This window comes from Oncorhynchus clarkii, chromosome 2, assembly GCF_045791955.1.
Source record: "Oncorhynchus clarkii lewisi isolate Uvic-CL-2024 chromosome 2, UVic_Ocla_1.0, whole genome shotgun sequence".
Taxonomy (NCBI): Eukaryota; Metazoa; Chordata; class Actinopteri; order Salmoniformes; family Salmonidae; genus Oncorhynchus; species Oncorhynchus clarkii.
The window spans coordinates 77,033,468-77,060,543 of record NC_092148.1 but is presented as its reverse complement, the minus strand read 5'-3'; the positions used below and the strand labels follow the sequence as shown (position 1 = coordinate 77,060,543).

Genomic DNA, 27,076 nt, shown 5'->3' with positions numbered 1-27,076 from the left:
AAGCATGGATTAATTTTTCTGCATCATTTTTTGACAGAAAGTTTCAGATTTCTGCAATTTTATGTAGATGGGAAAAAGCTGTCCTTGAAATGGTCTTGATATGTTTGTCAAAAGAGAGATCAGGGTCCAGAGTAACGTCGAGGTCCTTCACAGTTTTATTTGAGACGACTGTACAACCATCAAGATTAATTGTCAGATTAAACAGAAGATCTATTTGTTTCTTGGGACCTAGAACAAGCATCTCTGTTTTGTCCGAATTTAAAAGTAGAAAGTTTGCAGCCATCCACTTCTTTATGTCTGAAACACAGGCTTCTAGCGAGGGCAATTTTGGGGCTTCACCATGTTTCATTTAAATGTACAGCTGTTTGTCGTCCGCATTAGCAGTGAAAGTTAACATTATGTTTTCGAATGACATCCCCAAGAGGTCAAATATATAGTGAAAACAATAGTGGTCCTAAAACGGAACCTTGAAGAACCCCGGAATGTACATTTGATTTGTCAGAGGAAAAACCATTCACAGAGACAAACTGATATCTATCCGACAGATAAGATCTAAACCAGGCCAGAACTTGTCCGCATAGACCAATTTGGGTTTCCAATCTCCCCAAAAGAATGTAGTGATCGATGGTATCAAAAACAGCACTAAGGTCTAGGAGCACGAGGACAGATGCAGAGCCTCGGTCTGACACCATTAAAAGGTAATTTATCACCTTCACAAGTGCAGTCTCAGTGCTATGATGGGGTCTAAAACCAGACAGAAGCATTTTGTATGTACTAAAACACTTGAGTTTCTCTCTTGATCCTTGGTCCTGGCAGAGTTGTGCAGACTTAGGACAACAGAGCTTTGGAGGAATACGCAGATTTAAAGAGGAGTCCATAATTTGCTTTCTAATGATCATGATCTTTTCCTCAAAGAAGTTCATGAATTTATTACTTCTGAAGTGAAAGCCATCCTCACTTGGGGAATGCTGCTTTAAAAAAAATATATATATTTTTTTATTTGACCCCTTTTTCTCCCCAATTTCGTGGTATCCAATTGTTTTAGTAGCTACTATCTTGTCTCATCGCTACAACTCCCGTACGGGCTCGCCAATTGTGGCCAATTGTGGCTAGGCCAATTGTGCGTCGCCCCACGGAACTCCCAGTCGCGGCCGGTTACGACAGAGCCTTGGCGCGAACCCAGAGTCTCTGGTGGCGCAGCTTGCGCTGCGGTACAGCGCCCTTAACCACAGCGCCACCCGGGAGGCGGAATGCTGCTCTTTAGTTAGCTTTGCGACAGTATCAAAAATACGTTTTGGATTGTTCTTATTTTCCTCAATTAAGTTGGAAAAATAGGATGATCGAGAGCAGTGAGGGATCTTCGATACTGCACGGTACTGTCTTTCCAAGCTAGTCGGAAGACTTCCAGTTTGGTGTGGTGCCATTTCCGTTCCAATTTTCTGGAAGCTTGCTTCAGAGCTCGGGTATTTTCTGTATACCAGGGAGCTAGTTTCTTATGACAAATGTTTTTAGTTTTTAGGGGGCATCTGCATCTAGGGTATTGCGCAAGGTTAAATTGAGTTCCTCAGTTAGGTAGTTAACTGATTTTTGTCCTCTGACGTCCTTGGGTAGGCAGAGGGAGTCTGGAAGGGCATCAAGGAATCTTTGTGTTGTCTGAGAATTTCTAGCACGATCTTTTGATGCTCCATGATTGGAGTCTGAGCAGATTATTTGTTGCGATTGCAAACGTAATAAAATGGTGGTCTGGTAGTCCAGTGTCGTGTCTTTTACATGCTATTCTATAAAATAATTTATCCGTAATTCACAGGGCTCTGCTCAATCAGTGGCCCGCCCGTATCTTTTGAAAACCCAAATCTCACATTTTAGAAGCTAAAATCACATTTCATCCCATCACGAATAATTTCATATTCAAACATTTAAATTGAACAACAATTCCATGTGAATCCGATAACTCTGATGTGTAGACTTTCCACTGTAGAGTTTATGTCATCTTATCATTGATGAGAATGTCTCAGATGACAACCGAACTGACATCATATTCATTAAGTACCACCGCATATGTTCAATTGGTCGGATTACCAGAATATAGTTAATTTCCCCCCACCTTCTGATGTTCCCAGAATCTCTATGTTAACCCAGGGTTTTGCAAATGTAACATCAGTAGGGTAGAGAGAGGAAAAAGGGGGGAAGAGGTATTTATGACTGTCATAAACCTAACCCCCAGGCCAACGTCATGACATCAGGATTATGAGGAAAAACATTAAGATCCACAACATTTATTCCATGGGACAAAACTAGGTCCAGAGTATGACTGTGACAGTGAGTAGGTCCAGAGACATGTTGGACAAAACCCACTGAGTCGATGATGGCTCCGAAAGCCTTTTGGAGTGGGTCTGTGGACTTTTCCATGTGAATATTAAAATCACCAAAAATTAGAATATTATCTGCTATGACTACAAGGTCCGATAGGAATTCAGGGAACTCAGTAAGGAACGCTGTATATGGCCCAGTGCACTGTTGTGGAAAATGTAGTTTCTTTGTAAAGCAAGCATAAAGCCTGCTGTTTGTGGTATCCCGGTGATACAGTCTTTTAACTTGTGGGTTATACATTACATACTGTAGGTTTCCACTTCAGATGTACAGTATAGCAGTAACAGACACCATGCTGAAACTGTTGGTTTTAACGATGCCCACAACAGACACAAACACACACATGTACACATGCATACGCACTCACACACACAACACATACAATACAGTTACACTCGGTTCCACAGAACAAGTCAATTCCTGTCTTTTGGCGCAGCTGCCATTCAGTTGGAAGAAATTAAAGAGTTTTTAATGTAAGTTCCCAAATTCAGATTTATACTGTATCTGAGGATGAAACTAGCCTGCATGAGGGGTCGTCATGACACCGGGGTTAGAAATGAACATATTTAGGAGGAGCAAAGTCAATTTGTCTCTGGCACGACACCATAAAGACGTAAGCCACATTAAATAATTAAACTCACAGTTTAAAGGAGTTGCGTCATTGAAACGTCAAGCGTCAATCATGTCTCAGTAGTACATTTGCACTCATCTAAACTGCACAAGTTGTTCTCTGGGAAATCATAACACTGCCTTGTTTGTTGTGAGGTCCTTTTCCATTTACTTCACATAAATACTCATACTCTGCATGCTCAAAATGTCAAGGCTTGTTAATAATCTTTATCTCCAAGAAATGGCTTATTCACAGTTGCGGCACTGCTGGCAGTTTTAATACAGGGATGTTTTCAACAGCAATACACAAACACTTTCTCCCTCAGGAGATCTAGGGTTTGTCTTGGCCAGGCAGTGTCTGCCCAATCCGAGTTATCCACTGCTCAGGCTGAACCTCAGCTGAACCCTCCCTGGGAGCAGACTCCACCTCTCTCTCATGGCAGCTGAATGCTCAGCCGTCTGGCTCGAAGACCACAGGACAGAGTGCCACCTACTGGCCAGTGGAGTAATGACCTGTCTGTCTGTAAAACAAAGAAGGCTGCTGCTTGGATAAACAGGGTTATAATCATTTGGCACCAATTGTGGAAAACAGACTGAAACAAGAAGGGACTACCCGAACTTGTCCATTTTCTGTTTTGCTACAGAATGCCCTAATGAATACAATCCTGGTTTATTCCCGCTATAAAATAATTTGATCGTCTGTTCTTGCGTTTTATGGATGGCAATTATTATTTTTACAAATAGACCATTTTCCCACATGGTTTGGGCAGGTCCAGTCATATTACTTACTTCCTTTCTGACTCAATAGTCCATTGCTTTTCTTTTCTTTCCGGTGTATGTGACAATAAAATATCTATTTTATCATTTTTGTTTCACTCATGTAAGCTTGATGGGGAAATTATCTGTCTGTTTAGGGATACAGAGAGAAGTTTCTATAGCTTAGGTAACACGGATATTTCCACTAGAGGTCGATGACCGATTAACCGATTAATTAGGGCCGATTTCAAGTTTTCATAACAATCAGAAATCGGTATTTTTGGACGCCGATAATTTAACGAGGCAAGTTAAGAACACATTCTTATTTTCAATGACGGCCTTGGAACGGTGGGTTAACTGCCTTGTTCAGTGGCAGAACGACAGATTTTTACCCTGTCAGCTCAGGGATTCAATCTTGCAACCTTATGGTTAACTAGTCCAACACTCTAACCGCCTGCCACATGAGGAGCCTGCCTGTTACGCGAATGCAGTAAGAAGCCAAGGTAAGTTGCTAGCTAGCATTAAACTTATCTTATAAAAAACAATCAATCAATCATAATCACTAGTTATAACTACACATGGTTGATGATATTACTAGTTTATCTAGCGTTTCCTGCGTTCCATATAATCGATGTGGTGCGCATTCGCGAAAAAGGACTGTCGTTGCTCCAACGTGTACCTAACCATAAACATCAATGCCTTTCTTGAAATCAATACACAGAAGTATATATTTTTAAACCTGCATATTTAGCAAAAAGAAAGGTTTGCAGGCAATATTAACTAGGTGAAATTGTGTCACTTCTCTTGCGTTCATTGCACGCAGAGTCAGGGTATATGCAACAGTTTGGGCCGCCTGGCTCATTGCGAACTAATTTGCCAGAATTCTACGTAACTATGACATAACATTGAAGGTTGTGCAATGTAACAGGAATATTTAGACTTAGGGATGCCATCCGTTAGATAAAATATGGAACGGTTCCGTATTTCACTGAAATAATAAACATTTTGTTTTCGAAATTATAGTTTCCGGATTTGAACATATTAATGACCTAAGGCTCGTATTTCTGTGTGTTATTATGTTATAATTAAGTCTATGATTTGATAGAGCAGTCTGACTGAGCGATGGTAGGCACCAGCAGGCTCATAAGCATTCACTCAAACAGCACTTTCATGCGTTTTCCCAGCAGCTCTTTACAAACCTTCAAGCTCTTCGCAATGCTTCAAGCTCTTCGCAATGCTTCAAGCTCTTCGCAATGCTTCGCAGCTCTTCGCAATGCTTCATTCCTATAATAACTACAACCTAAAACTTCTTACCTGGGAATATTGAAGACTCATGTTAAAAGGTGCCATCAGCTTTCATATGTTCTCATGTTCTGAGCAAGGAACTTAAACGTTAGCTTTCTTACATGGCACGTATTGCACGTTTACTTTCTTCTCCAACACTTTGTTTTTGCATTATTTAAACCAAATTGAACATGGTTCATTATTTATTTGAGGCTAAATTGATTTTATTGATGTATTATATTAAGTTAAACTAAGTGTTAATTCAGTATTGTTGTAATTGTCATTATTACAAGTAAATGTAAAAAACCGTCCGATTAAACGGTATCGGCTTTTTTTTGGTCGTCCAATGATCGAATGATCGGTATCGGCGTTGAAAAATCAGAATTGGTCGACCTCTAATTTCCACCATCTGTGTGTTATACATTGGGTCTCCCCAATATGCTATTAGTTCAGTGTGAGTATTGTGTGAAATACAATGCACCCAGCACACAGGCACAGTGACTGAACTCACCCCTCACCCCATCTCTCTCTCTCTCTCTCTCTCTCTCGGTCTCACACACACACACACACACAACCCCACACACACCCTCCTCCGCTGTAACTTGAGACGATTGTTTTCCTGTCCCTGTGTCCCCTCGAGAAAGTGTGCTAAACTCTGTAGCAAAATGAACTCTGCAAGGAACACAGTGTGTGTAACCCAACCACGGTCCATTCACTGGCTAGTCAGTCCAAGTGGAAAGCATGACATAGCCGCCGATGATTTCACAACAAATGAACTCTGAATAAGGCTGTGATATCCAAGTGTCTCATCGTTGTTGGATGCTCTACCATAAGCACTGATTCAAAGGTAATGATGAAGATTGTGATATCATTGGATGATCAGACACAGAGCCATATTGCAAATGTAAGACTTAGGTAGCATCCCTTATATAAATTCATATAGGGAGGTTTAGTATAAGGAGATACTCCTTTAGTTTGTTTTTGATATAAATGGCTTTCAAATTGTCAATATCCTGGCCACACTGTTCACATGTACAGTTCTCTGTATTGGACTCTGACATCATGCATGAACCAACGTGTTTCATTAAGGCTGAATCTATAAGCAGACAGGATAACAGTGGCTCCGCTTATTTAAATAAGCAGATGCCCTTTGTGCAGTAATATCCCTCATTGGAAATATGCAATGAGAGATTGATCAGATCAAAACATTTCATCCCACTCCTTACATGCCTTGCCAGTGCTCTAGGAATAGTGTGCATATGCGAGTGTGTGTATTTGTGTGTGTGTGTGTGCGTCTGCGTGCGTGCGTGCAAGTCTTTACAGCTCCCCTTATAAACCCTGAACCCAACCCTACTGAATAATAGAGGAAGTAACGGAGAGCGGGCTGCAGCTAAAGTATCAGAACTGGGCATTATAAAACGACCCACCCTATTGAGTAGCTCAGACTGGAGCCTCTTCAGGCAGAGCCATAGTACAGTCCCTAATTAGACCTGGGTTCAAATACTATTCAAAATCCTTTCAAATACTTTATCGTGGCTTGATTGAGCTTACCTGGTGCAATTTGACTAATATATTAGTCCCAAAAGTGTGATCTCTGACCCATCTTGCACTCCAGGCATACAAAATCAAAAGTTTAAATATTTCAAATGACATTTGAACCCAGGTGTGCAGGCTCTAATATAAACCCAGGACAGCTGACTTGGCAGCACTGCACCACGGTGCTCTGGCGTCCTGCAGTTTGACTTCCGTTGTCATTGGCCGAGTCCTGTGGAGTGCTTATTTTTTAATTGAGGCTGTTTGGACAGCTCATCCATCACTGACTGCACACCTCACACCTACCTCCCCGACAGACAGACAGACAGACAGACAGACAGACAGACAGACAGACAGACACAGACAGACAGACAACAAGCCCCGCTCAGTCATTTTTATTTTAAAATGGTTATTAATATTGTATATGGTCTGCTGCTAAAATATCACAGATACCAACCTACCCACCCACTGAACTATACGGTACCTCCTTCTCATCCTTCCAAGTCCACAAAGGCACTGCAAAGTACTCTATGTACAGGTAGCAAATGTCCGATTTAAAATGTAGGCTTGCGCTTGACTTGCAATGGACAATAGCTCATTCTCGCCCTCCTCCTCATGATATCTGACCTGACAGACTGACTTGAACCCTAAGGAAAGACTGTACACCAAAGAAAAATTTGTTTTTAGAAGCATATTAATAGATTTTCACAAAAAAATGAAATTGTCCTTCTAATAAGTCTATCCCAAGTTAGGAAATTTGGGTGACATTTTTTTGGAGATGCTGTTATGGTAGCCTATAGTATGGTAGATGGTAGATGCTACTCTGTAGTACAAAGCTACACTCTTAGAAACACTACACTCTTAGAAACGCTACACTCTTAGAAACACTACACTCTTAGAAACACTACACTCTTAGAAACACTACACTCTTAGAAACACTACACTCTTAGAAACACTACACTCTTAGAAACACTACACTCTTAGAAACGCTACACCCTTAGAAACGCTACACTCTTAGAAACGCTACACTCTTAGAAACGCTACACTCTTAGAAACGCTACACTCTTAGAAACGCTACACTCTTAGAAACACTACACTCTTAGAAACACTACACTCTTAGAAACGCTACACTCTTAGAGACGCTACACTCTTAGAAATGCTACACTCTTAGAAACACTACACTCTTAGAAACGCTACACTCTTAGAAACGCTACACTCTAAGGCTGTCCCCATAGGAGAACCATTTTTGATTCCAGGTAGAACCCTTTTTGGTTCCAGGTAGAACCCATTTGGTTTCCAGGTAGAACCCTCTGTAGAAAGGAACACATAGGGTTCTACCTGCACGTAATAAGGGTTCTTCAAAGGGTTCTTCTATGGGGACAGCCGAAGAACCCTTTAAGGTTCTAGATAGCACGTTTCTTCCTAAGAATGTAGTCAGTCTTTATGACTAAACTGACATCAGAGAGGATGTGTTTCTTTTTCCACTATAGCCCTATTTTTCCTGTTGCACTCAAGTAGCCATCCCTTTTAATGGGCCAGCAAAGCTCATTTAGTCACCTTTACGTTGTGGCAACATCGTGAGATAATCTTTTCCCATCGTTGAGGTAGGCTGTAAATAGATTTGTTGTTATTGTTTTTCTGGTGCGTGGATTGGGTGAAGCAGAAGGGGGGGAGAGAAACACTGTGTGCGGGCATGCACGCGCCGTGTGTGTGTGTGTGTGTGTGTGTGTGTGTGTGTGTGTGTGTGTGTGTGTGTGTGTGTGTGTGTGTGTGTGTGTGTGTGTGTGTGTGTGTGTGTGTGTGTGTGTGTGTGTGTGTGTGTGTGTGTGTGTGTGTGTGTGTGTGTGTGTGAAGGAGGGATGGGTCCATGTGACTCACAATTACTGGAAATGGAATGGAGGTGCCAGTCACATGTGCCTTTTGTTTGGCGGCTGCATGACTCCATGACAGCGTGACTCTCCATCTCTGTACAATACACCTGCTCACACTCCAGATCTAATAGAACAGCATGACGCACCTCTCAAATCACCTTGCCTACTTTCCTTTGTCAACCTTTATCATAGAGAAATTCCACTCTCCTCCCACTCGTCACTGGCTTCTCCTTGGTTAATTTTGGTCTGCGGCTTTGCTTGTGGAAGCTCTTTGGAGCAAAACTGAGTAAGTAGCCTCTGGATTGTGCATCCGTACTGCAGCTGTGTGAATCTCTATAATAGAAGGATGGCAGACAGAGCAGTGATTTGTGTGTTTAATTAACAGTCTTAAAGAGGCAGTGCAGTTAAAAAGGTGATTTTCCTGTTTTTTTGTATGACATTTCCACTCTATGAGGTCGAAATAACACTCTGAAAATGTGAAAATTATGATAATCCCCCTTTTCTGCAAGAGCTGTTTGAAAGCCTATTCAGGTGGGATGGAACTTTTGGCCCACATCATGACGTCACAATGTGATCTGATTATAATAGATCATCTAGGTAAGGGGGTGGGCTCTAGACCATCCTATCAGCCAATAAAAGATGTGTATGTAAATATTATCTTCAAAACAAAAACCTAACACCCACACGATCAGACTGAGCATTTCAAGGGCCAACGGAGGCTAAAATAAATTTTTTGAGTTATTTTCATTAAATAAACAAACACCGTGACATACAGTGATGATTTAAAAACAAAGTTTCAAAGACTGCAGCTTTAACAGTCTTTCAACATAGCTGATGACTGTAGTTGGAGACCATTATGAGATGGGGAGAAGCATGCTCTGTCCAATAAGAGGGATCCAGTAGTCATCATGGCTGCAGTTGAGCCTCTGGTTAACACAACCCAAAGACTGATGGTACTAATGTAATGGAGATTGACCATGTGCTAGGGGAGATTGTTCAGTGAGAGGTGGATGTGGATACATTGAAAGGGAAAAATATTATTATAAAGAGAGTTTAATAGATTTTCATCTGAGTCTGTGTGCTTCAGCTCTCTATGTTGGTGGAAATAAGGCTAATATGAGCTGTAGCCAATGTGCTGATGTCTCACATAATTACCCTGTTATCTAGAGGGATGAGAACTGCTAAAACAGTTTGTCTGTGGTGGGATTGTGTAATGCTTGATGGATAGTTTGTGTTACATTAGATTGGGTTGATGAGCCCTCTTTCAATACAAATAACTATTAACAAACGGTTACAAACAATCATACACTTTTCCTTATCAATAACTGAAGGAGATGGGGTTCTTGGACCAAAAGTGTTGATAATGTGTGGGTGGGTGGGTGTGTGTGTGTGTGTGTGTGTGTGTGTGTGTGTATATGAGGGAAGGGGTCATAATGGTGCAGCCTTGTGTCTGTCTGAGTCTATATGTGTGAAGGCTTTGTTTTATCAGGGTTAATATCCATGGATTGGGGATTGCAGGCCGTTCAGTTTTTGTTGCGGCTCATTGCTTTTCTGCACGGCACAATGGATGATGTTGATTGATGGTGTGGTACAATGGATGGTGTGACAGAGAAGAATGCCAGACATATACAGCTATGGGCATGCGTCAGGGTTACACCCCCAGCTATACCCCCACTGCCCTGTGGCCACATACCCATGATGAAGACAGCTCTTGTTGGATAATGAAGAACATATCACACTTTGCAGATGATTGAAAAATTGCGGAGATTCTCTTCCATCAACCCCCAGGATGTTGAATGGATCACATAGAGAATGGTAAAATGGCGCTGGAAGTAAAATGGCGCCGGAAGAAATGGTAACAGTATTACGGGCGCCTAACCAATTGTGCTATAATGTGTTTATTTTCGCGTTATTTGTAACTTATTGTGTACATAATGTTTCTGCCAACGCATCTTACGGCAAAAAAAGAGCTTCTGGATGTCAGGACAGCGATCACTCACCTCAGATTAGACAAATACTTTTTCTTCAACAAACAGGACACACAGGATTTACTTTGAACACCCGACAAGGCCAACATCCCCGTCATTGGCAAGAGAAAGAGACGTAGGTACATAGGACACAGAGCGGGGTTCCTCATAAGGATCCGCAGAAAGCGAGTGGGAAAACTGCCGTTACCGTCAATATTACTTGCCAACGCGCAAACACTGGACAATAAATTACACGAGGTACGATCACGAATATTCTACCAACAGGACATCAGAAACTGTAACATCTTATGTTTCACGGAAATGTGTCTGACTGATGACATGGATATTCAGCTAGCGGAATATATGCTGCACCGGCAAGGTAGAACCGCACACTCCGGGGGGGGGGCGGTGGTATGTGCATATTTGTAAACATCAGCTGGTACACGAAATCTAAGGAAGTCTCTAGATTTTGCTCGCCTGAAGTTGAGTACTTTTCGTGGCTGTTCATTTAACACCACAGACGGATGCTGGCACTAAGACTGCACTCAGTCAGCTGTATAAGGAAATAAGCAAACAGGAAACCGCTCACCCAGAGGCGGCGCTCCTAGTGGCCGGACGATTTTAATGCAGGGAAACTTAAATCAGTTTTACCTCATTTCTATCAACATGTTAAATGCGCAACCAGAGGGAAAAATATCTAGATCTTCTGTACTCCACACACAGACACGCATGCAAAGCTCTCCCACGCCCTCCATTTGGTAAATCGGAACACAATTCTATCCTCCTGAATCCTGCTTACAAGCAAAAATTCAGGCAGGAAGCACCAGTGACTCGGTCTATAAAAAACTGGTGAGATGAAGCAGATGCTAAACTACAGGACTGTTTTGCTAGCACAGACTGGAACATGTTCCTGGATTCTTCCGATGACATTGAGGAGAACACCACATCAGTCCCTGGCTTTATCAATAAGTGCATCGAGGACGTCGCCCCCACAGTGACTGTACATACATACCCCAACCAGAAGCCATGGATTACAGGCAACATTCGCACTGAGCTAATGGGTAGAGTTGCCTCTTTCAAGGTGAGGGACTCTAACCCGGAAGCTTATAAAAAAATCCTGCTATGCCTTCCGACATACCATCAAACAGGCAAAGCACCAATACATGGCAAAGATTGAATCGTACTACACCGGCTCCGACGCTGCTCTTATGTGGCAGGGTTTGCAAACTATTACAGACTAGAAAGGGAAGCACAGCCAAGAGCTGCCCAGTGACACTAGCCTAGCAGACGAGCTTCGGGGCAAGCAACACTGTGGCATGCATGAGACCATCAGCTGTTCCAGACAACTGTGTGATCACACTCTCCTTAGCCGACGTGTGTAAGATCTTTAAACAGGTCAACATTCACAAGGCTGCGGGGCCAGACAGATTACCAGGACATGTGCCTCGGGCATGTGCTGACCAACTGGCAGGTGTCTTCACTGACATTTTCAACATGTCCCTGATTGAGTCTGTAATACCAACATGTTTCAGACCACCATAGTCCCTATGGCCAAGAACACCAAGGCAACCTGCCTAAATGACTACAGACCCATAGCACTCACGTCCGTAGCCAGAAGTGCTTTGAAAGGCTAATGGCTCACATCAACACCATTATCCCAGAAACCCTAGACCCACTCCAATTTGCGTACCACAAACAGATCCACAGATGATGCAATCGCTATTGCACTCCACACTGCCCTTTCTCAACGGGACAAAAGGAACAACTACGTGAGAATCCTATTCACTGACTACAGCTCAGCATTCAACACCAGAGTTCCCTCAAAGCTCATCACTAAGGTAAGGATCCTGGGACTAAACACCTCTCTCTGCAACTGGATCCTGGACTTCCTGACGGGCCACCCCCAGGTGGTGAGGGTAGGTAGCAACACATCCGCCACGCTGATCCTCAACACTGATGCTCTGTCCCCTCCTGTACTCCCTGTTCACCCACACTGCGTGACAAGGCACAACTCCAACACCATCATTAAGTTTGCAGACGACACAACAGTGGTAGGTAGGCCTGATCACCGACAATGACAAGACAGCCTATAGGGAGGTCAGAGACCTGGCCGGGTGGTGCCAGAATAACAACCTATCCCTCAACGTAATCAAGACAAAGGAGATCAAATCAAATGTATTTATATAGCCCTTCGTACATCAGCTGATATCTCAAAGTGCTGTACAGAAACCCAGCCTAAAACCCCAAACAGCAAGCAATGCAGGTGTAGAAGCACGGTGGCTAGGAAAAACTCCCTAGAATGGCCAAAACCTAGGAAGAAACCTAGAGAGGAACCAGGCTATGTGGGGTGGCCAGTCCTCTTCTGGCTGTGCCGGATGGAGATTTTAACAGAACATGGCCAAGATGTTCAAATGTTCATAAATGACCAGCATGGTCGAATAATAATAAGGCAGAACAGTTGAAACTGGAGCAGCAGCACGGCCAGGTGGACTGGGGACAGCAAGGAGTCATCATGTCAGGTAGTCCAAACACACCAAGACAGTCGTGAAGAGGGCATGACAAAGCCTTTTCCCCCTCAGGAAACTAAAAATATTTGGAATGGGTCCTCAGATCATCAAAAGGTTCTACAGCTGCAACATCAAGAGCACTGGTTGCATCACTGCCTGGTACGACAACTGCTCAGCCTCTGACCGCAAGGCACTACAGAGGGTAGTGCGAATGGCCCAGTACATCACTGGGGCTAAGCTGCCTGCCATCCAGTACCTCTACCCCAGCCATCCCAGTCATAGAATGTTCTCTCTACTACCGCGTGGCAAGCGGTACCAAGTCTAGGACAAAAATACTTCTCAACAGTTTTTACCTACAAGCCATAAGACTCTTGAACAAGTAATCAAATGGCTACCCAGACTATTTGCATTGCCCCCCCCCCCCCCCCCCCCCCCCCCCAAAACTCCTCTTTTACGCTGCTGCTACTCTCTGTTTATCATATATGCATAGTCACTTTAACTATAAATTCACGTACATACAACCTCAATTAGCCTGACTAACCGGTGCCCGTGCACATTGGCTACCCGGACTATCTACATTGTGTCCCGCCACCCACCACCCGCCAACCCCTCTTTTACGCTACTGCTACTCTCTGTTTATCATATATACATAGTCACTTTAACCAAACCTAAATGTACATACTACTTCATTTAGCCCAACTAAACGGTGCCTGTATATAGCCTCGCTACTGTATATAGCCTCACTACTGTTATTTTTCACTGTATTTTTACTTTTTTTTTTTTTTACTATCTATTGTTCACCTAATACCTATTTTTTACTTGAAAATCGCACTGTTGGTTAGGGCCTGTAAGTAAGCAGCGCACGTGACAAATAAACTTGAATTTGATTTGATTGAAAAATTGCGGAGATTCACTTCCATCAACCCCCAGGGTGTTGAATGGATGACATAGAGAATGGAGCATGGTGGTTGTCTGAGGGAGTTCCAGCTTGATTGAGCTAGGCTAGGCATGGGCTCTCTCCAGCTTGGTTTAGCTAGGCTAGGCATGGGCTCTCTCCAGCTTGGTTTAGCTAGGCTAGGCATGGGCTCTCTCCAGCTTGGTTTAGCTAGGCTAGGCATGGGCTCTATCCAGCTTGGTTTAGCTAGGCTAGGCATGGGCTCTCTCCAGCTTGATTAGGCTAGGCATGGGCACTCTCCAGCTTGGTTTAGCTAGGCTAGGCATGGGCTCTCTCCAGCTTGGTTGAGCTAGGCTAGGCTAGGCCAGGGTTCTCTCCAGCTTGGTTAAACTAGGTTAGGCTATCTCCAGCTTGGTTGAGCTAGGCTAAGCTAGGCATGGGTTCTCTCCAGCTTTAATGAGCTAGTTGTTGGCTCTTGGCCTTATGCTGGGATGCAGGCACCGCAGCCCCACAGTTGATACAACTAGGCCATGTAGGATGAACTAACACTCACACTTGACTTTTACCCCCCTACTAGCGCTTTACTTTATTAAGTAAAATTGACTTACTATGACATGTGGTTGTCCCACCTAGCTATCTTTTTAACGTTTTTTCGTCTTAAGATGAATGCACTAACTGTAAGTCTCTCTGGATAAGAGAATCCTCTAAATGACTAAAATGTTAATGAAAAATTAGACAAGTCCAGGTAATCCTTCTTGGTTTTAATCTGTTTTCTTCCGTTTGGTGCATAATCACACAACCCTGATTCAATACTATGGTTTAACCATGATGCCCTGGGAGCGTCTCCATCTCCTGGCCCTTTGATTGGCTGTATCTCACGTTGCCAGATCTGTGTGGTTGTTTGATGGAGGTGTGTCTCCTATTGTCAGATAGTTGTAATTTCAGCAGCAGACAGATAAAAAGACCCTGCCAGCTGCAGCCCTTCAGTCTAAATGAGACTTCAATCCCCCTGACCACCACATGACCCCTCGTGCGTGTGTGTGTGTATGCACATGTTTGTGTTCATCTAGGAGATGAAATGAGAGGGAGACGGCTCTATAAATCTGTCTTTTGTTAATCGCAACCCCAAACACCAGAGCCGGAGACTCTTGAGTATGAAAAATTCACTATCCGCTCCTTATTACATTTTTTTATAAGCAACTTTTTCAGTTTTAACCCTGGAGGGGTGAGTCCTGGCTTTTCTCAGTGTTGTCTGTGTCTCAGAGTGCGTCACTGGATGTTCCTAAGAAACCAATGGTTTCCAGGTGAAGACGCTCCGCTCTGACGTGGGTGGGTGGGACTGGGGAAATGAATAGTGAGCTGTGGTTGCCGCACAGCAGGCTCTTACTGTAACAACAGGCCCAGCTCTTACTGTAACAACAGGTCCAGCTCTTACTGTAACAACAGGCCCAGCTCTTACTGTAACAACAGGACCAGCTCTTACTGTAACAACAGGCCCAGCTCCTACTGTAACAACAGGCCCAGATCTTACTGAAACAGCAGGCCCAGCTCCTACTGTAACAGCAAGCCCAGCTCCTACTGTAACAGCAAGCTCAGTCCCTACTGTAACAGCAGGCCCAGCTCCTACTGTAACAGCAAGCCCAGCTCCTACTGTAACAGCAGGCCCAGCTCCTACTGTAACAGCAAGCCCAGCTCCTACTGTAACAGCAGGCCCAGCTCTTACTGTAACAACAGGCCCAGCTCTTACTGTAACAACAGGCCCAGCTCCTACTGTAACAGCAGGCCCAGCTCTTACTGTAACAACAGGCCCAGCTCTTACTGTAACAGCAGGCCCAGCTCTTACTGTAACAGCAGGTCCAGCTCTTACTGTAACAGCAGGCCCAGCTCTTACTGTAGCAGCAGACCCAGCTCTTACTGTAACAGCAGACCTAGCTCTTACTGTAACAGCAGGCGCAGCTCTTACTGTAACAGCAGGCCCAGCTCTTACTGTAACAGCAGGCCCAGCTCTTACTGTAACAACAGGCCCAGCTCCTACTGTAACAGCAGGCCCAGCTCCTACTGTAACAACAGGCCCAGCTCTTACAGTAACAACAGGCCCAACTCTTACTGTAACAGCAGGCCCAGCTCTTACTGTAACAGCAGGCCCAGCTCTTACTGTAACAACAGGCCAAGCTCTTACAGTAACAACAGGCCCAGCTCCTACTGTAACAACAGGCCCAGCTCTTACTGTAACCGCAGGCCAAGCTCTTACTGTAACAACAGGCCCAGCTCTTACAGTAACAACAGGCCCAGCTCCTACTGTAACAACAGGCCCAGCTCCTACAGTAACAGAAGGCCCTAGTCTCTTTCCTCCTCCACTTTCTCCACTAGTCCTTCTCTCCCGTCTCTCCTTCTCAAACTCTTAGCCTTTCTTTTCCTCTCGCTTCCACATACTGTTTTACTCTCCCTCTTCTCCTCTAGGTTGAAGATGGGAAGGTTCAGACACCGTAATATGTCCATGCGGAAACATTCGAAAATGAACAAATTCATGGGGATTAGCACCGTCGCTGGGTTCTACAGGATTAGCACCGTCGCTGGGTTCTACAGGATTAGCACCGTCGCTGGGTTCTACAGGATTAGCACCGTCGCTGGGTTCTACAGGATTAGCATTGAAAACGTGACTAGTGGTCAGGACGTCCAGTAATAAAGTGGCTGTAGATTATTTTAAAATCATTTAAATGACTAGAATGACAGTCAAGCAGTTATACTATGTGTTCACTGAGTATTTAGCTGAATTTCACTACGATTGTGTTTATTTTTCACTTTGATGGCAAACTTTCTGTGCTGCTACCATTCTCTCCCAGTCATTCCGAATGCGGAAGCTGGTCCCTTGTTGAATTCAGGTACAAAGAGTTATGGGATATTAGAAAGCTCTTGTCTTAACCTGTATATTTTCAACCTAGCTTCTCCTCATATTCCTTCTCTCATCCCTCTGACCCCCCCCCCCGCCACCTGTTTTGTGTCTCTGGAGGAGATGCTGTTCCCTCAGCTGGAGCCCTGTGGTGCTCTATGATGTCCTCTACCACTCAATTACTCCCTACAAAGATGTACAGAGAAACAGACAGACAGATAAACAAAGACACACAGATAGACACACAGACACGTGCTGATAGCACATTCACACTGACTTCTGACGCACATACACACACATACACATATACACACACACGCACACACTCTCGCACCATACACACACAAAGCAAACCTGCAGGTGCTTCAATGCCCTCCCTCAGCCCCATGAAAGAAGAAAAACAGAGAGACACATACTTTTCTCACCTCCAGGATATTAGAATATTTTGGGGTGTGGTTAGCTCACAGATCTTTTTGTGCAACCGGGAGTGCGTGTGTCATTCCAGTTTATCTAATGTGTTGTGTTATGTCATTGCAAGGAAAATGACCAGCAACTGTGTGTTGTGAAAGTTCTTGTTGTCAATTGAGAACTGTTGACCAAATCAGTGGTTCTTAATTCTCTCCTCAGGGTCCCCAAGCCGGTGCACAGCTGATTGAACTTGTGAATTAACACAATAATAACAACTATGGAATTTTAACACTATAAAAGTACTTTGAGTCAGTCATGCAGTCACAGTTACAGTTGAAGTCGGAAGTTTACATATACCTTTGCCTAATACATTTTAACTCAGTTTTTCACAATTCCTGACATTTAAACCTCACTTTATTTTGAGTATGTGAAATGTCAGAATAATAGTAGAGAGAATTATTTATTTCAGCTTTAATTTCTTTCATCACATTCCCAGTGGGTCAGAAGTTTACATACACTCAATTAGTATTTGGTAGCATTTCCTTTAGATTGTTTAACTTGGGTCAAACATTTCGGGTAGCCTTCCACAAGTTTCCCACAATGAGTTGGGTGATATATATTCCTCCTGACAGAGCTGGTGTAACTGAGTCAGGTTTGTAGGTCACCTTGCTCGCACACACTTTTTCAGTTCTGTCCAAAAATGTTATATAGGATTGAGGCCAGGGCTTTGGGATGGCCACTCCAATGGCTTTTTTATGGCGATGTTGGAGCAGTGGCTTCTTCCTTGCTGAGCGGCCTTTCAGGTTATGTCGATATAGGACTTGTTTTACTGTGGATATAGATACTTTTGTACCTGTTTCCTCCAGCATCTTCACAACGTCCTTTGCTGTTGTTCTGGGATTGATTTGCACTTTCGCACCAAAGTACGTTCATCTCTAGGAGACAGAACGCGTCTCCTTCCTGAGCGGTATGACGGCTGCGTGGTCCCATGGTGTTTATACTTGCGTACTATTGTTTGTACAGATGAACGTGGTACCTTCAGGCGTTTGGAAATTGCTCCCAAGGATGAACCAGACTTTGTGGAATTTTCCAAGCTGTTCAAAGGCACAGTCAACTTAGTGTATGTTAACTTCTGACCCACTGGAATTGTGATACAGTGAATTATAAGTGAAATAATATGTCTGAAAACAATAGTTGGAAAAATGTGTCATGCACAAAGTAGATGTCCTAACCAACTTGCCAAAACTATAGTTTGTTAACAAGAAATTTGTGGAGTGGTTGAAAAACGAGTTTTAATGTAAACTTCCGACTTCAACTGTACGTATTGCTGCCCATCTCAAAAGGACAAGAAGAAGTAAAAGCTGTGTGTGACTTCAGCGTAACACGGTATGGCCTAATGTATTTAGCATAGCTCATCTCTTTGTAGTATAGTACATCACAGCTTAGCCTGGTTAACCTGAACATGTGCTGTAGCATAGAAACATTTCAGTGTATAATTCAATGAAGCTTCAGTATAGTTTGTTGGTTTCTAGGCTATACAGTACGTCAATCATATACCAGCTCTGCTCCAGCCTCCATTCTTGTATTGTAGGAACAGTAAAGCCTTGGTCTCATAGGAGCACCTGTCTGTCTCTGTGTAGGAAGATTCAGTACAGGACAGACAGGTCAGTACTGCTCACAGCCTCTCCCTGTGTGTGTGTATGTGTGTGTTACTGTGAATGTGTTTGTATTTCACTTAGTATGACTGACACAGTGTTTTTCTTAACTCTATGACTGCCTATTCTGCATGGCCTCTACAACAACCCCCACAGTCATAAATATGTTTGTTCTACCCAGTCAATGTGTTGAGACTAAGAGTGTCACGTGCCTGCTGCTGATGACAACACCACTCTCTCTGTCTCTCTATAGATGAGGCCACGATACCAGCCATTATACACTCCCACATTTCCACAGCAACAGTGGAAACAAACACAATATCTCACCCCAGTCTGCACTACTCAGTAACATTTAAGTGATAATGCCTGAGAAGCCGGTGTTTGGAGGATATATTGGCACAGCTGTTGTTAGGCCCGAGACAAAGTTGGGTTACCAACATATTCAAATAAGGATAGATTTTTATTAGATTTTTTTGTTGATAAATTTATTCATACTGTTTCAATCCTTCCACAAGATATAGTCCTGACACAAATCTAGGGTTGCTACCGAAGCCGGCTGGTCGTTCGTTCTATCGGTTTGGTTGCAAGAGACGCGACCTAGTCATTCAGTATTTTTGTTGTTCTAAATGCTCCATTGCCCTACTGACTGGCAACATTCTTATCCCTTGCTTGCTAGCTAGCCAACTACGGCTAACTTACAATCACATCAAACAGTGCAGCCAGAATAACAACAGAGTAGCTGCATTTGCATTTGTTTTAGCTGTTTTCAAGTGACATTTATTTGGATGCATCCATAACAATGAGCTAATGATGCACGATTTCACCTAGCATAGAAAATGTGCTCTCTCATCAGGACACAGTTATTCAGAGTTGCTATCCAACAACACAGCTAACACAATCACTTCAAACTTTAGCTGGAAAGACTGCAAACTAGCTGCACTTCGATTCGTTTTACCGGTTTTCTATTGATAGTTCTCTGTATATATCCATAAAAATGATACTTATTAATGTTTCCGACTGGCTGAGAAAAGCTGCCTGCCTGTCTGTCTCATCCCGACTCCCGACACTTTCATTACTATGGGACAGCTGGAGATCGAATTTGAATATTGAAACAAGGTTGCAAATGTTGGAGAGACAGACGGCAAGGTTTATACAAATTTCCGCTGTTGAAAACTAAATGTTAGTCTAAAAGAAATGTGAGATATTGTCTCGATGCTTTTTCTAGTGGAGATCAAGTTAATAAATTGCCTGGCTGGGCTGAAGAGACAGTGGAACAAAATAGGCATTTTAACATCGTAGATTTAGCCAGTGGCAACTTGTGGAATAGACAACAGCTGGAATGCGGTTTTAACCAATCAGCATTCAGACCCACCCTTTTTATAAAGGACATTAATGACTGTGTCAATGACAGATGTGAGCTTGATAGAACATGACTGTGGAGTATGAGGCTTCTAAGAAAAACACCATGTAATTACAAAGCAGTTACTATGTAACAATGTTGTCACACAGTTATTACTGTGTAGTTATATGGGTATGAGGGCAACTTTTAAGTGTTACTAATTATGGTATATGAATACATTTAATTGATAGCAAAGTCTCTTAATCCAACATTAGCAACTAGGCTAGTTAGCAAGCATCTCTGCCACATGTCCTCATGATGACTCACAGCTCTGTGTTACTGTTACTTATAACCAATTAAAAAGTGAAGAAACAAGTCAGGCAGGCTGTTTGGCATATGTATTTTTAAAGCCAAGCAGCTGATCATATCCATATATTTAGCTAGCTAGGGCTTGGTGTTGTGAGAGATGCTGCTAAGGCTAATGCGAATGGTAAGCGGAGAGGGATGTCTGTCTGTCATGGATGTGTGACAAGCATGTGGTTATTATTATGTAGGTGTCAGAACATGAGTCAGTGTGTTGAGATATTATTGGTTTTCCTTTTATCTATGGTTGGAGTTTCAGATCTCATTACTAATTATGTTTTTCGTTCAGTGGCATAGGAGGAGATGAAGTGGATGTTTGAATCTATTTGGGTTTTTAGTATCAGAGGTGTGTGTGTGTGTGTGTGTGTGTGTGTGTGTGTGTGTGTGTGTGTGTGTGTGTGTGTGTGTGTGTGTGTGTGTGTGGAGGTGGATCTGTGTGTTTGCGTGTGTCTGTGTGAATCAGTCCTGTGTTGGCTGCTCAGTCTTGCAGCTTTCTTTTGTTGGTCGTTTACGTATGTTGTAAATGTGACTTTCTCAATCCAGTCAGTGTTGTGTGCCCTTAACCATACATCTGCCTGTCTGTCACTGCTCCCTCCCTGACTGTGTGGGAGGTTTTGTGTGCAAAGCTTTGTTTTCTGACTGTAACCACCTTTTCCTGTCTCTGAGTCCATGGCTATAGCAACACACAGGGAGACAGCCATCCTTTAATTGCCCTTTACTTGGCCAGGATACTCACACACACACACACACACACACACACACACACACACACACACTCCCAGAATCCACCCTGTCTAGAGCAGACAGTGTATTACATGACTAAAAAAACGTCCTGTGGTATCCCATAATGCTCCTCAAAGTCCCGTACAAAAGTCCCCTTCCTCATTCCAATGACTTGCATATCAGCAGAAAACGCCAGCAGTGCCTGTGATGAATAATGTATGCTGTTCCGTTTTAGGAGTCGGAGTGTGGAATTTTTACATTCCCCAGAGCAAATAAGTCTTTCAAGTGTCATAATGTTGTGTGTTTGTGAGGTACCGCTTAGGCAGCATATCTGCCAGATTAGATGCTGTAACCTCCGTAGCATTACTACTATATCCCCCAGTACATTTTATCTGTTACTAACTCACACCACAACTCTCTCTCTCTCTCTCACTCCCTCTCTAGGTATGCTACGTTCCCCTATTCGTCCCTGGCTCAATGTGGAATAAGGCACCCCAAACCGTCCCCATTCTTTGGGAACCTGTTTCTATTTCGTCAGGTAAGATACTGACTGGTATGGAAGAATCCACACTCTCACTAAAAGAAACCACTGAATTTAAGCATATTTCCCCTGCCAACCAGTGTGATATTTGTGTGTGCAATCAATAGTTCAATGCAGGATGTTCTTCCCTTTTTACAGAGACAAGGGTATTGCCTGTCTTTTTTGGTTACATACATTGAAAATACGTTGAAATCACTTAACCCCCCCCCCTCCCCCCCCTCCCCCCATTCCACACACATACACACACAGACGCACACACACTCCCATGCAGACATCCGCACACCACCCCCTAAGGCGAGAGAAATCAGGCTTCCAACATCTAGCTGCACTTCATTAGATTTGTTCATTAAATACGACTCACAAGTAATGACTTTTAATACCATTTGATTCCCAAATAGATTGCCCTTATTGGTAATTGCATTACTTTTATGATGAATATATAATGTAAAATGTAAAGCAGTGAGTGGGAGGGCTCAATATAACTGATTCAATATGGTGATATTTTATCTCTCTCCATTCTGCCTACCCCTACAACAAAGACACCAGAGATGTTGAACAGGAATACCAGTATTTTCCATAGACAGATTGACAGATGGAAAGAGGTCTCATCTTTGTATCTGTGCCATTATTGCATCTTTGACAACATTTTTAAAGTAGTACATTTTCTACTTCATTTGTGTTTGAAAAAAGTGTAAAGCTAATATTGGTGATTTACCGCCACCTGCAGTGCTGGATTCGGGAACTAAATCTTGTCATTAATTTATTGTGGCCACTAGATGGCGGTGATATAGCTTAAAGCCATTTACAAACCATGTCACTCAATTTGAAGACAATGCTCTGATCATTCACTAATTTCTCCCAACCCATAGGAATCCCCACCCAGTTGACTACTTTAAAATGGTGAAAGACCTCAATGGAAATGTTCATGCTGCAACAGGTTGTACCCAAGATGAGTCCTGTAACTATCTCTATGGTATTTCCCAAAAATTGTATTTTCCAAGTCATGCCTTGAGTTTACTCACAAAGGTTCACTATATAGTACCAACTGTATAGATATCAACAAGTACAATACCAAAAGGAGACAAATACATTATAACGCAGTAATAGTCTAGAGATGATGCTTGCCCTTATGCTTGCCATTCAGTTTGACGTCTATTCCAGTTACAAGACAATGCCTTTAAATGCAATGTGTAATTATTGCCCATGGTATGGTGTTGTGGCATGCAGATGCTTCTCTGCAGGACATATCTTTATGAGATTCAGCAGTCAATAGTCTTCAGTGGGGCAGGCAGGCAGGGTGGGCTGTGTCCCCTGTCATTATCACTGCAGCTAGCTTTACTGGTCTTTTACGAGGACAGCTATCTCTTTCTTTCTTTATCTCTTCTCTCCATCAGTCATTTTTTATTTATTCTTCCTACGTCCTACTTCTTCCTACTTGGCCTTATTTTGCAATCAGTGACATTCAGGGGTAAGCTTGATTCTCAAATTCAGGACCCAGTGCTCTGTAGCCTGGCTTTAGACTATTACACAATAGTCAGTGCCCTTGATGTCCCTCTCAGCGGAACTGCAGTGTCGGGCTAAGGGCTGAGGTGGTAAAGTATGCAGGCAGCTTTGCCTTCAGTGCCTTGCATAATTACACTGTCTGTCCGGTGGCTGGGGAGAGTCCTCAGGTGAAGCAGGGAGATGCTGAAGCTGCTTCGATAATGTGTGTCAGTGCTGAGACTCAGATCTGCAGACACAAAGAGCCATCTTCTCTCGTAGAATCCTCTGACCCACTTCTGCATGCCACACTCACATCAAGCACAACAACAAGAGAGAGTGTGTGTCTTTGTATGTAGGTACAGTACCAGTCAAAAGTTTGGACACACTTACTCATTCAAGGGTTTTTCTTTATTTGTACTATTTTTTACATTGTAGAATAATAGTGAAGACATCAAAATGTGCCTAAGATCGCGCCGACAGAGATGGTCGCCTCGCTTCGAGTACTTAGGAAACTATTCAGTATTTCGTTTTTTTATGTATTATTTCTTACATTGTTACCCCAGGAAATCTTAAGTCTTACTACATACAGCCGGGAAGAACTATTGGATATAAGAGCGACGTCAACTTACCAACATTACGACCAGGAATACGACTTTCCTGAAGGACAATGTATCTAATTCCAAAAGCCTTCCCAAAACAACGGCACCGCAGAAGGGGCAGACAGAGCGCTCTTCTGGTCAGACTCCGAAGATGTGCACATTGCCCATTGCCCCCGAGTGTACTACTCGCCAATGTCCAGTCTCTTGACAACAAGGTAGATGAAGTTCGAGCAAGGGTTGCCTTCCAGAGAGACATCAGCGATGGTAACATTCCCTGTTTCACGGAAACATGGCTCTCTCTGGATATGTTGTCGGAATCGGTTCAGCCACCGGGCTTCTCTATGCATAGTGCTGACAGAGATAAACACCTCTCTGGGAAGAGGAAGAGTGGGGGTGTATGTTTCATGATTAATGTCTCATGGTGTAATCATAACAACATACAGGAACTCAAGTGCTTCTTCTCACCCGACCTAGAATTCCTTACAATCAAATGCCGGCAATATTTTCTACAAGGAGAATTCTCGTCAGTTATCGTCACAGCTGTGTACATTCCCCCTCAAGCAGACACCAAGACGGCCCTCACGGAACTACACTGGACTCTATGTAAACTGGAAACCATATATCCTGAGGCTGTATTTATTGTAGTTGGGGATTTTAACAAGGCAAATTGGAGAACAAGGCTACCTAAATTCTGTCAGCATATTGATTGCACTACCCGCGGGGGTAATACACTCGATCACTGCTACTCTAACTTCCGCGATGCATACAAAGCCCTCCCCCGCCCTCCCTTCGGCAAATCCAACCACAATGCCATCTTGCTCCTACTGTCTTATAGGCAGAAACTAAAAAATGATGTACCAGTGAGTAGAACCTTTCAACGCTGGTTTGACCAATCGGAATCCACGCTTCAAGATTGTTTTGATCACGCGCCCTGGAATATGTTCTGGTCAGCCTCAGATAACAACATCAATATATACACTGACTCAGTGCATGAGTTTATAAAGAAGTGCATTGGATATGTTGTACCCACTGTGACTATTAAAACGTACCCTAACCAGAAACCATGGATGGATGGTGGCATTCACGCAAAACTGAAAATGCGAACCAACGCATTTCACCATGGAAAGAGGTCTGGGAATATGGCTGAATATAATCAATGTAGTTATTCCCTCCTCAAGGCAATCAAACAAGTGAAGTGCTGGTACAGGGACAAAGTGGAGTCGCAATTCAACGGCTCAGACACCTGCCACATTTTCAGGAGAAAATGGATCAGCACCTCAATGACAACCCTGATGTGGCTACTGTTATTGTTCCTCAACTGGATGCTTTTCTGTTCCTGCTTTTCCAGAGTCTTATCTTATGTGGCAGGGTCTACAGAAAATCACGGACTACAAAAAGAAAACCAGCCACGTCACGTACACCGACATTGCGCTTCCAGACAAACTAAACACCTTTTCCCGCTCTGAGGATAATACAGTGCCACCATCACGGCCCGCTAACAAGGACTGCACCCCCTTCTCCGTGACCGACGTCAGTAATACATTTAAACATGTTAACCATCGCAAGGCTTCTGGCCCAGATGGCATCCCTAGCCACGTTCTCAGAGCATGCACAGACAAGCTGGCTGGTATGTTTACGGACATATTCAATCGCTCCCTATCCCAGTCTGCTGTCCCCACGTGCTTCAAGATGGCCACAAGTGTTCCTGTACCCAAGAAGGCAAAGATAAATTAACTAAATAACTACCTCCCCGTAACACTCACTTCTGTCATCATGAAGTGCTTTGAGAGACTAGTCAAGGATCATATCACCTCAACCTTACCGGCCACCCTAGACCCACTTCAGTTTGCATACCGCCGCAACAGGTCCACAGACGATGCAATCACCATCACACTGCACACTGCCCTATCCCATCTGGACAAGAGATGTAAGAATGCTGTTCATTGACTACAGATCAGCCTTCAACAACATAGTACCCTCCAAGCTCATCATCAAGCTGGAGGCCCTGGGTCTCAACCCCGCCCTGTGCAATTGGGTCCTGGACTTTCTGATGGGCCGCGCCCCAGGTGGTGAAGGTAGGAAACAACATCTCTACTTCGCTGACCCTCAACACTGGGGCCCAACAAGGGTGCGTGCTCAGCCCCCTCCTGTACTCCCTGTTCACCCACGACCGCGTGGCCATGCTCGCCTCCAGCTCAATCATCAAGTTTACAGATGACACAACAGTAGTGGGCTTGATTACCAACAACAACGAGACAGCCTAGAAGGAGGAGGTGAAGGCCCTTGGAGTGTGGTGTCAGGAAAACAACCTCTCACTCAACGTCAACAAAACAAAGGAGATGATCGTGGACTTTAGGAACAATCAGAGGGAACATCCCCCTGTCCACATCGAAGGAACAGCAGTGGAGAAGGTGGAAAGTTTTAAGTTCCTCTGCTTACACATCACAGACAACCTGAAATGGTCCACCCACACAGACAGTGTGGTTGCGCCTCTTCGACCTCAGAAGGCTGAAGAAATTTGGCTTGTCACCCAAAACCATGAAAAACTTTTACAGATGCACAATTGAGAGCATCCTGTCGGGCTGTATCACAGCCTGGTACGGCAATTGCACAGCCCTCAACCGCAAGGCTCTTAAGAGGGAGGTGCTGTCTGAACAACACATCACCGGGGGCAAACTACCTGCCCTCCATGACACCTACAGCACCCGATGTCACAGGAAGGCCAAAAAGATCATCAAGGACAACAACCACCCGAGCCACTGCCTGTTCACACCACTACCATCCAGAAGGTGAGGTATGAACAGGTGGATCAAAGCTGAAACCGAGACACTGAAAAACAGCTTCTATCTCAAGGCCATCAGACTGCTAAACAGCAATCACTAACTCAGAGAGGTTGCTGCCTACGTTGAGACCCAATCACTGAACACTTTAATAAATGGATCACTAGTCACTTTAAACAATGCCACTTTAAATAATGCCACATTAATAATGTTTACATATCTTACATTACTCATATCATATGTATGTATTTTATGCCATCTATTGCACCTTGCCTATGCCGCTCGGCCATCACCCATATGTACGTATTCTCATTCACCCCTTTAGATTTGTGTGTATTAGGTAGTTGTTGGGAAATTGTTAGATTATTTGTTAGATATTACTGCACTGTCGGAACGAGAAGGACAAGCATTTCGCTACACTCGTATTAACATCTGCTAACCATGTGTATGTGACCAATAACATTTGATTTGATTTGAAAACAATGAAATAACAGATGGAATCAT

At 43.5% G+C, this 27,076-nt stretch overlaps 1 protein-coding gene across 3 annotated transcripts in view; it reads left to right on the top strand.

Annotated features, from left to right (window-relative positions):
• Positions 1–27,076, top strand: part of LOC139373949 (thromboxane-A synthase-like) — a 141,709-nt gene that overhangs the window by 11,713 nt on the left and 102,920 nt on the right. For all 3 annotated transcript variants that reach the window (XR_011627629.1, XM_071115035.1, XM_071115040.1), the window contains exon 3: positions 21,615–21,708. Coding sequence is in view for 2 of the 3 variants with exons in the window: in XM_071115035.1 (XP_070971136.1) it covers positions 21,615–21,708 (94 nt within the window). In the remaining variant the exon portion in view is untranslated. The remainder of the gene's footprint in view (positions 1–21,614; positions 21,709–27,076) is intronic.